Source organism: Tasmannia lanceolata, unplaced genomic scaffold (assembly GCF_043159265.1).
Source record: "Tasmannia lanceolata isolate RefF3 unplaced genomic scaffold, GAP_Taslan_0.1 ptg000007l, whole genome shotgun sequence".
NCBI classification, from domain to species: domain Eukaryota; kingdom Viridiplantae; phylum Streptophyta; class Magnoliopsida; order Canellales; family Winteraceae; genus Tasmannia; species Tasmannia lanceolata.
Window position 1 is genome coordinate 8,071,295 of NW_027518684.1, and position 11,018 is coordinate 8,082,312.

At 39.6% G+C, this 11,018-nt stretch overlaps 1 protein-coding gene across 1 annotated transcript; it reads left to right on the forward strand.

The window, feature by feature from the left end:
- Positions 1-4,327: 4,327 nt before the first annotated feature.
- Positions 4,328-10,221, forward strand: LOC143881707 (uncharacterized). Its single transcript, XM_077384959.1, has 8 exons — positions 4,328-4,571; positions 7,292-7,533; positions 7,638-7,760; positions 7,940-8,056; positions 8,228-8,410; positions 8,535-8,676; positions 9,182-9,350; positions 9,593-10,221. The coding sequence occupies exons 1-8, from the start codon at positions 4,427-4,429 to the stop codon at positions 9,612-9,614; spliced, it is 1,143 nt and encodes a 380-aa protein (XP_077241074.1). The 5' UTR covers positions 4,328-4,426; the 3' UTR covers positions 9,615-10,221.
- The last annotated feature ends 797 nt before the right edge of the window (positions 10,222-11,018 follow it).

Sequence of the window (11,018 nt, forward strand, 5' to 3'; positions counted from 1 at the left end):
CATCCTTCAAGCAATCCCTGTGGCATGCCTGTCTTCTCGAACCAATTTGAGGGTCAGTTAATAGGGAAATGATTTCAGCCCTCCAAGTGTTTTGATGAACATGCGCTCCACTTGTTTGTCGTGTAGTATTTAAAAGGTTTTAAGAGCTTTTTGAGAACCGTAATATCGTCAGACAGCCCTTTAAATACTACACGACAAACAGGTCGACGACCATGTTTATCAAAACACTTGAGCGTAGAAATTATTTCACTAATAAAATTATAAAATCTATCTTAATATCCGAACTCTTTCTATATTAGTGGACTGACAGACCCTCTCAAGTCTCACCGCGCCTAATATAATTATAAAATCTATCTTAATATCCGTATTCTTTCTTTTTCACCACTTGGAAGTTGCATGGATTAACTAAAGTTTCTTGCTAATTTTTCTATAATTTTCTTGGTCTTTTGCATCCATCATGCAGTTTTTTTTTATAATAATAATAAAGAAGAATGATAACAGGAATACTAAACTGAAGGTAACTGGGACCAGGGGCGAAGCCAGGAATTTACACTTGGGGGGACTAATTTATGCTTTGCCTACATTTGTCATTGAGGGGCCATGGCCAAAGGAAAATCCATTTTTGCAGCTGACTTTTGCAAGATATAAGAGGGATTTTGCATGTCATTGGGGGGTTGTGGCCACCCCCTTGCTATATGTGCCTCTGCTGCAGAGTGGGACCAACCCTCTACTGTCATAGGTCCCATCTACTAGGGTGGACATGGTTCGGTTCGGTTCTGAGGTAAACCCAGAACCGAACAACTCTCTGTCGGTTCCCAAAATCTAGAACCAGAACCGAACCGATGTAACCTGGAACCGAACCGAACCAAAACCGAATTTAATCGGTTCGGTTCTGGCTTACAAGAAGTAAAAAAATGGTTGGTTTATATGCAAAATGCCTCATACTAAACACTAATACAGGTCTCATTGCCTCATACTAAACACTAACAGGCTGTTATATATCCACCCTCTGGGGTTCTTCTTCTTCTTCTTCTTCTTCACGGCCCGGAGTTGCTGGACGGACCGTGGAAATAGAACTACTTTTACAACTATACTATAAAATGAGTTAGAGGCAAAAATCAGAAAGAATACATGATTTCTTAACAAATTTGCAGAAGAAATGCAAAATCTAGAAACTAAAAATCTGTTTTTTAACGAAGAAAAACATTAAGAAATACTAAATCCTCTTACACTAAGCACTTCAAAAGCTCATTCTCCAGAAAATTCTGGTACCGATTGAAGAAGAAATCAGAAAACCTTATGAGAGATCACAAATCCCTCAAAAAAGATGAGAAATTTTGAATCGAGAAAGCCAAGTTCGGTTAGCAGCGAAAAGGATGTAATCAGAGAGACTCTCTGAGAGCTGAATTTTGAATTGTGCAAGAAGCCGAATCTCAAGCGTCGAGAAACCATAGCGGAGAGCCTGAGAGAGGGAGAGGCGTTTCAGAGGAGAGAATGAAAAAAAAAAAGGTTTCTTAAGGCATGTTTGTCGACACCTCTCGTTCTCCCCTAAAGAATCGGGTGGAAACGGAGTGATGAGAAACTTTAGAAACTGTTATTTATCGCTTCAAGGAATCCTATTTTTTAGTTAAAAAAGTAGCAGAAATTTTGGAAACAGACCTTAGCGGGTCACGCAGCCGAACAAGATTTTTGAGATTTTTTTTGCTTTCGTAATTCTCCACCCCTAAAAAGGTGGAAAATCCCATAAAAGAATAGTTGCCGAACACACCCTTAGTTTTTCCTTTCTTTTGTTTATAAAAGTTAGAATTAAAAAGAGTTAAAAAATGATAGCTGCAGCCCCTTGTTTTGTTTCTTTTAGAATTAACAAATTGTTAGCCTTAAGAATGATATAAACGCCCCCCACCCCCATTTTTTTGGCATTTCACGAATTTTAAATGGCATAAATTTTTTTCTCTCGGTTAAGTGGGCCCCTATTTAATGCACCAGCTGTTGTAGATAGACCTGGCAAAAGTGACCCGGACCCGCGGGTCCACCCGGCCCGCCCGTAAATTTCTGGGTCCGGGTCACCTATTGGTGACCCGTTAGAAATTGACCCGCGGGTCCACCCGGCCCGTCAAAAGTGGGCCGGGTCGGGTGGACCCGCGGGTGCCCGCGGGTGCCCGTAAAAAAAGTGCAAAAGACTGTTTTTTTCTTATAATTGTCATATTGTTTTACTGTTTTCCGTAGTTTTCTCGGTAATTGTCATATTTTATATGTAATTATTTTACTTCTGACCTTTTTGCGGTAATTTTTCATTTCAAACTTACAAAATTCTGAGAATCTTTTAAAAATCCGTAATGATTACTTCTCTTTATTCTCTGTATTGCTAGCCACCTTTGTCTCAGACCGTACTTCACACAATCTTTGCAGCAAAGGAGAGGCTACAAGCCGAAAAATAGCCCAGGAGAAGGTGGCTAGCAAATCCCTAAATAAAAAAAAAACTCTTAAAAAATACGTCAACAATCCGGGTGACCCGCGGGTCGACCCGGCCCGTACGGGCCGGGTGCGGGTCCAATGTCAATGACCCGTAGAATTTTCCGGGTCACCCGGACCCGTACGGGCCGGGTCAAATCCGGCCCGGCCCGCCCGTTTGCCAGGTCTAGTTGTAGAGATTAAAAAAGGGAAAGTCAGTCACATGTCCACAACTTACTCAAATAGAGTAGCCCTGTTTGGATTGCAATAAAGGTACCATCCAATTCTTCACGAATTTTAAATGGCATATTGTTTTTTTCCTCGGTTCGGTTCAGTTCTTCTTGGTTCCACATCCCAAAACCCAGAACCAGAACCGAAAGCCACCGGTTCCCAGATCTCCGAACCAGAACCGAACCGAACTGCTTCGGTTTTAACCGAAACCATGTCCACACCTACTATCTAGCTAGGGCTGTGCATGGGCTGGGTTCAGTTATAAGATGATTGGGCCTATAAAATTATTTTGGCTGTGTATAGATCTTTTGTACTGCGCTTGCTCTTCACTTGTAGCCCAATTAATATATGGGCTTTTCGTAGGCCCATTACTAGCCAATGCTTGTGAACCTGCTAAATCCAAAGGGGTGAAAATTTGTTCTTTCATGTAAATCCATCTGCTTTAGCTGCGCAAGGGGCCAGAATCAAATATCCCAAATAACCTTGTTTTCGGGCTGAATCTGGATTTGGCCTATTCATTTTTTGCTAAACAGTCCGGCCCATTGACACCCCTAATTGGGTTAGCTGCCTCTTTTACTATGCCAATCCTTGGGCAAGTTAAAGCCCTAATTAAAAAGACGGTGATTGAGGTTCACATGAGATGTGGATGGTGATTGAGGTTGTTGACCTATGTGGGCCCACCATTAGAGGAAATATATATCCAGAAAAGCCCTTACTGATCAAGTAGCACGATTATCCAACAAATGCCAGCCATAGAAAATAGAACAAACATAGTGAGGGGGCCCACTTCTTATCACCAATGATAAGGCATCTTATTTTTATGTGGGCAGACTACACGTGTTTCACCTTTCTAGCCATAAAGGTTGTCCACTTCCAGGCCCATGGTTGGGCCCATTCATTTCGTTTTGCTTTGCATATTAAAAATGCTAAGAGGACAGTTACTGTGAGGCTCTATTCTAACAGCCACTTTTTAGCCCTATATGTTCCAGGTGACTGTTAGGCCCTATCTTTTAGCTTTACCAATGAAAAGAATTCTAGATGGACCCATCCGGATCGTTTATGGATCGTTGTTGGGCCCACATTCTAGAAAGTAGCCTAGCAAATTCTTTTTCCATGGAATTTTTTTACCACTGCAAATATTTTATCTGTTTATCCCGACGCGCAGAAATCTCCTCATCCGCAAAACGAGTTAACGAGACCCATGCTGTTGATATTTTTTGGGAAATGACACCACAACCAGGTCTTCATAATTGCACTAACTTATCTTGCCGTTTATCATTTAAAGACATATCTAGTTTCATTTAAAACTAAAAGACAAGCTGCATTCGTGCAACTATTAAAAATGGTTGTGCTGATATCACTTCCCATTCGCGCAATTATTTTTTATTTATTTGATTTTCCTCTTGAGTTGCAGAAACATCTTCCCATGGCTTCTCCTTCATGCAAATGGTCGAGCGATTCTACTCTTAGACTCAAATTCTTATTCACCCCTTCAACCTTTACACACAAAAAAAGAACAACCCATTTTACCAGATTCTCCTTAGAAGATTCCTCTTCCTCTTCCTCTTCCTCTTCCTCTTCCAAAGGAAAAAACAATAGCAGTAGTAAAAGCAATCATACTCTCCTAAATTCCAATTCCAATTCCAATTCCAATTCTTCGGCGGAAAAGAGAAAGAAATTGACTCAAATCAGCAGATCGTCCGACGGGAGTTTCTTCTTAATTGAGGAATCGAAAATCAGAGAAATGGAGTTAAAAAAGAATCCTCAAATTCAGTTTAAACGCCTCGGATTGAAGCTTTTTGGGAGACGGCCTCTGTGGAGGAGGATTTTCTTTGCATCTAAGAAGGTCAGGAGCATCATCCTGCTCAATGTTCTCACGGTAATTTATGGTATGTTTCTTTTTTTCTTCTCTGCCTTCGTATTTTCAACCCTAGATTGGCTGATTGATGAATAATTTTTTATCCCTTGTAGACTATCATTGGATCGATGTAACTCGGATCAAAAGCATTACATTTATTTTGTTTGTTGTAATTCTTTGTAGGCTTTATTTTTTTAGCAATTTGTGCATTTCTAATTCTATTAGATCGCAATTGCATAATGTTGAATGCTGTAAGGTCCCGTTTGGATACGTCATGCATTTGTATTTTGATTTGGATTTGAGTTTTTGATACAAAATACATCAATGATCTTCATGATCATGTTTTAAGAGAGAGAGAGAAAGAGAGAGAGAGAGGGAAGGAGGGAGGGATATCTCGCTGCCGGAGCAATGTCGAGGAGCAGCGACGGTGAAGGAAGTTTCCACAAATATTGATTTCCAAAAAATGTCTCGCAGAACAGATTTGAAAATCGGAATTTTTTGCACTGTTGTAGCTGATTTGGAAATCTAAGGATCTAATCCAATTCAAAATATCAAATAAATCCAAATCTAAATCTTGTGGGTATCCAAACGTGGCCTAATTAGCTTTGTGATTCTTTGGAATATCGTTGGATCGATGAAACTCGGATCAAGAGCTGTGACTCCATGAATGCTTTGGATCCCCCAAAAAATGTGGGGCCACATGTGTTTTTTGAGCTCGAGCTCAGGAACACTTTCCTCTAAGTTTTAGACAGGAGCTTTTGAAATAATATTGACTACAGATTCTCCTCTCTCTCTTGAAATAATATTGACTACAGATTCTCTCTCTCTCTCTCTCTCTCATGGATCTATTCTTCTTCCTTCCCTCTTCTCTTCTTCTCTTCTTTCTCCTCGTTCTCTTCCTGCTTGAATCAAAATACCTCTGATATCATGTAAAACAACCAATTGCTCCAAATTGAGTTGTTTCACATGCCAATCTCATGATTTTGTTTTCTAATAAATTATGCTTAGAAGTGGTATTTCCCAAATATGCAATTATGGCATAATAAAAATAGAAATGCCCAAATAGCTAAATAATAAAGCCTACAAAGAATGAAAATCAAACAAAATAAATGGGGATTTGCTAGGGTCCATCGCAAAAGGCATTTCGCGGCTGGTATGTCGCATGTCGGACCATTCACCTTGTGACTGGAGACAAAAGTGGAGCGAAGTAAGATCTTGGAGCTTTACGCTTGCTCCTATAACGAGAGAGAGAGAGAGAGAGAGAGAGAGAGAGAGGGGGGGGGGTGCTTTCAATCCCGATCTTCGTATTTAGTTGGCCCTTATTTATCGGATCAAAATTTCAGAATTCTTGTAAATTGATTCCAAAAGGAAGAATCGAAGATTCAGGGACCGTTTGGATACGCGAATTTTAGAATCCAGTTTTTTAGTTTGAAAACAGTGTAAGAGAGGGTTCATGATCAAGCTGTTGTATGCTATCCTGACAGCGTTTCTTGGATTTTAAGTGAGAATTCAGGTTTTAAAAATCTCTCTTGCATCCTGAGATTTCTAAAACCTGAAACTATGGGAGGATCTGCTGCTCTATTGCTAACGGAAAGAAGGGCGAGAAGTAAAAAATGAGTCAAAAACGACGGCTGGTCCGCTTCTTCTCTTGTCTCTTAGCTACAATTTTGAAGAAATCCCGGATTCTAAAATCCGCGTATCCAAACGGCCCCTCAGTGATCAAATCATTTACTCCAGTCTTTCTCACTGCTAATCGGTCTGATCTCCTTATGACTTTCCCCATATGATCTTTAACCAGCCCTCCAAGCCCCGCCCTCCCAGGGTTTCCCATAGAGCTACTGTCAAAATTGAGTATGAACCACCCCTCCGGCGGTGCCGGCCATCTAGGAGAAATGCGGTGCTGCCGTTTTTTTTTCACTAATGACAGTGATCCAATTTTTCTATGTACTCCCGACGGTGTAAGGGAAATCCCCTTTCGCGCGGCACCAATCAATGATGGATAACTTTATGTCAAGTGCAATGATGGCTCCAATCAGTGATTGGGCACTGCCTAGACAGTCCCTTCTCATCCCTCCTGCTCCCTGTCCTGCTCCTGGCGTCCAATGATGCAACAACGGAACAACCTTTCCAGAGTGACTCTTTAATACAAGGTTATTTAGGACAAGGATATGTGTTCTGCTTTTTTCTTGAAAATATTGTCACGATTCCCTTGTCAGTGTATTGACCCTATATTACCTTGGCATGGTAGCAGAGGAACATCATGGCTTCTATGATGCCATATTCTCTATGTATTTTCACAAGGATTGACCTCTGAGTCGACACAGTTGGAAAGGTACATTAACGAATATAATTTAAGGGAATTGATTTCCTCACTCCCTTATTTGATAATGACACTACTTTCTTTATTTTACATTTTTTCGGATTGGATGTTTATTAACTTTTAGGGAACATGACAGGAGATTAGAAAAGTATAAATCAAAGAAATGAGTGCCATTATTAAAACAAGGAGCGCAGATATCATTTTCCTATTTTAAATGTTAGCAAGTATTTTATTGGGTTCATCGAACTTAGTTTAGTTATCCAACATAGTTATCAAGGAGAATCCACAATAATCAACGGATGATTTAGAAATGCAAATGTTATACTCATGATGTCCAATGATGTCCATGATGTCCATGATGTCCATGATTTAGCAAGAATTTTATTGCCATTTTTACAAGCCTTCTAATTTTCCATGATGTCCCTTTTCAGCGAGTAATATTCCAGTCGTGAAAGAGGTTGAAGATATTGTGGATCCAGCACTCTTCACTGTTGTACGATTTACTGTTGCAGCCATCCCATTTTTACCATTCGTGATAAAGGCACGTGGGGATAGCAAGACCTGTTCTGCAGGAATTGAGTTAGGCTTTTGGGTCAGTTTGGGATACCTTTTTCAGGCCCTAGGACTACTTACATCCGATGCTGGACGTGCGTCATTTATTTCTTCATTCACTGTAAGCTCTTTAGTTATGCTTCTCTGCTACACTCTTCCTCAAATCATTAGTTGACAGACAATACCACTTAAGAGCCGACTTAAAAGATTTGGTAACTTGAGCAGGTGATTGTAGTACCCTTGATAGATGGCATGTTTGGAGCAAGAGTGCCTGCCCTTACCTGGTTTGGAGCTCTCATCTCGCTCGCAGGGGTTGCGTTGCTGGAATCCAGTGGATCTCCTCCAAGTGTAAGCGCTGCTTGATTTTTTAGCATTGATTCTTTTATATATTTTTTCTTTTTGCATAGTATTTAGTTCAATAGGAGATGAAGAAAGTCCAGAACAATATTCTTTTCGAGTGGAGGACATTATTGGCTCCTATTGGTTATAGTTCTATTTCATGAACAAAGCTATAATTAATTTTTCAGGTTGGAGATGTTTTGAACATCTTGAGTGCGGTGTTTTTTGGTATCCATATGCTTAGAACTGAACACATTTCAAGAAGCACAAACAAAGAGAAATACTTAGCACTGCTTGGATATCAGGTAGTTTTTTCCATTCTAAACTATTTCCCAAAGTTACAAAAAGGAAAAAATAACTCTATTTCCCTAAGCTCACTTCTTTCACTGTCCCTTGTCTTAACATAGAGCTTATCATGTACTCTGACAATTTGCATCATGATAATACCATGAGTTGAACAAATGTTGCGAATGCAGGTCTGTGTAATAGCTTTATTATCAGCAATATGGTATCTCTTTTGGGGTGGGTATGGTGGTGTGCATGAATTGACCTCGTCATCATGGGCATGGGCAACAATATGGGATTGGATGGTTTCATTTCCGTGGATACCTGCAATGTATACTGGCATATTTTCAACTGGGTTATGCTTATGGATAGAGGTTGGTTCCTATCATTTTTCAACTTTAATCAGCCTCACGTTGGTGTGAAAATTCTGGGTTTTTTTCTTTCCCACTAGTTTGGGCAATTTTGTTTTGGAAAAAGACACATGCGTTTCTATTTCAGATAGGTGCAATGCGTGATGTATCAGCAACAGAAACTGCGATAATTTATGGGTTGGAGCCGGTGTGGGGTGCTGCTTTTGCTTGGTTCCTCCTTGATGAAAGGTGGGGTACTGATGGGTGGATTGGGGCTGCTCTTGTATTGGGTAAGATTACTTCTAAGCTGGCATACATGTGTTCATGGAGTGACTTCAATACCTGGTTCTTCAAAACTAAATGAACTCACCACCTCTGGTATATTTTATTGAAAACATAGGGATATTGTTGCTCAACTCAACTCAACTCAACTAAGCCTTTGTCCCAAACTAGTTGGGGTCGGCTATAGAGTATGTTGTTGCTAATTTTCATAAATCACTATAGTTATTTCATTTCTTAAAATTTTGGTTTTTTTTAACTTACCCTTCTGATAATTTCTTGGAATGCCAATATTCTCTTTTTTTCTTATAATTTTTTTTCTCATCCATTTGGAAGTCTAGCACTATCCAATCCATCCCAGGTCAAGTTCCAAATTCTCCCTTATCATTCTCTCATCCAACAGCACCATTAAGTTTTTCTTCTTTTCCCATGTCATTTTTTCTGCTTGATGTCATCATTTCATTTTTTTCCACACCGCAAATGTGTGATCCATGTTTGCGCCTTGTCCCCATTTAGGTGGGAGCTTGACAGTGCAGATTTTCGGGTCATCGCCTGAGAAATCTAGAAACGACAAAGAGAGCAATAAACAATATGATCAGCAACAATTTTCAGATAAACCAAATGATTTATCAGGTTCTCCAATCATTGTTAGATCAAGAGAGAATGTCACAAAGCTGTTAAAAGAGTAAGCCATTTTACTTTTATTTCTCAAAGTTTCTACATCCACGTTAAAGCTTTTTGCCTCCTGTTATATACCTCATATCTTTTCTGATTTTAAGATCATTCTGCATTTCCACTTGTGTATCTGTACATATGCCTACATTCACATGTGCCCAGTGCATATGCAACTGGAAAATAGAAAAATCTATGAAGCGTATCTGTTTACTTTATGTTTATGCTAACAAGGTTTGATATTGTCTTATAAAGGAGGCAGGAGAGGCCAAAATGACACACGGGTGAAAATGACCATTAGATATATGATATATCATCATGAACCAAGAGCTCAAATCAAAGCAATAGAGGGTCACCAATACAACAAAGAGTATGCTGAAAGCCCAAAAGCACACACGATTAAACATGCCCCCATCTACTTGAGCAGAAGAAACAAACTAAAACAGCTGCCATTTCACAGTAACTCCCTCAAAGAAAGGTGGCCTTGCATCATAACAGTCCAGACTGAGAGAACTATATATAGAGATTACAAGAAGAAGATGTTTCCAACTTGCAAAAGGAAAAGGAAAAGAAAACGAGACGCTAAACCACCATCGAAATCGAATGATGTTTTACTCACTAGTATCAGTTCCTTCTTGAGAAGCCTTTAATGGCTTGCATATTCCAAGATTCAGAGCTTTACTACTACAAAGGGAAACCCCCTCTATCTACTTTTGTAAAGGATACGTAAGTATGATTTAAGTCCTTTCTAGGGCTCGCTGAACTGATCTCTGTACATCTTTTCTTCTTTGGTAACTTGATATCTTGTTGGAAAATTTTATGTACTCGGATACTGTTTGTAGAGAAACTAAGCTTAAAATCATGCAAGATTAGAAATCTATATAGCTGAAATCACAAAAGATTTTTTTAGGGTAAAATTCCGCAGATCCCGGCATCAACAGATTTCATTCCTACTGATTCATTAGAAATTTTGTTGATTCTGCATTGAATCAATCAGTTCAATACAAATAAGCCCATATAACATTCCTAGTGAATCATTAGAAATTTTGTTGATTCTGCATTGAATGGATCAATTCAATACAAAAGCGCCCATAGACAAACTGATTTATAAGCCTTTTTAAAAATGGTTGCATAACACAAGCAATGCAACCTAATTCTGCCCGATTCAACAGAATTGCCTGATTCTGGCTCCTTTATGGTGTTATTTTCAAATGATTCTACCATATGTTTGTTAGTAAAATATATTGATTAAGAGGTTAATTTCAACAAAATGTAAGCCCCCCCCCCCCCCCCCCCCCCCCCCCCCACTAATCAAAGGCTTCTGACTCGCGACTTAACCTGCCATATTTCCATCAATGGTCGAGATCATGTTGATAATATGTTAGTGGGGCCAATCCTTGCATATGATGGAGAACTGTTAGATAACTTCATTTCACAGGATCTGCCTCTCCTCCCATATGAAAAGATTGCACTGAATGGAGTTTCGTTTCTAAGAACTGTCCGCATGGATCCACTGCCACATGTACGGTGATCGCCTCTGTGAAATTGTTGGCCATCACAAGTGAGGTCTATTGGCCCTGGGACCCATTCGCATCGGATGTTCTAGACCTTTGATTGAGCGTGATGAAAAAAAGAGAGTGTATTTAAGCCTTCGATTTTTTTGCATTTCTCAACTTACGCA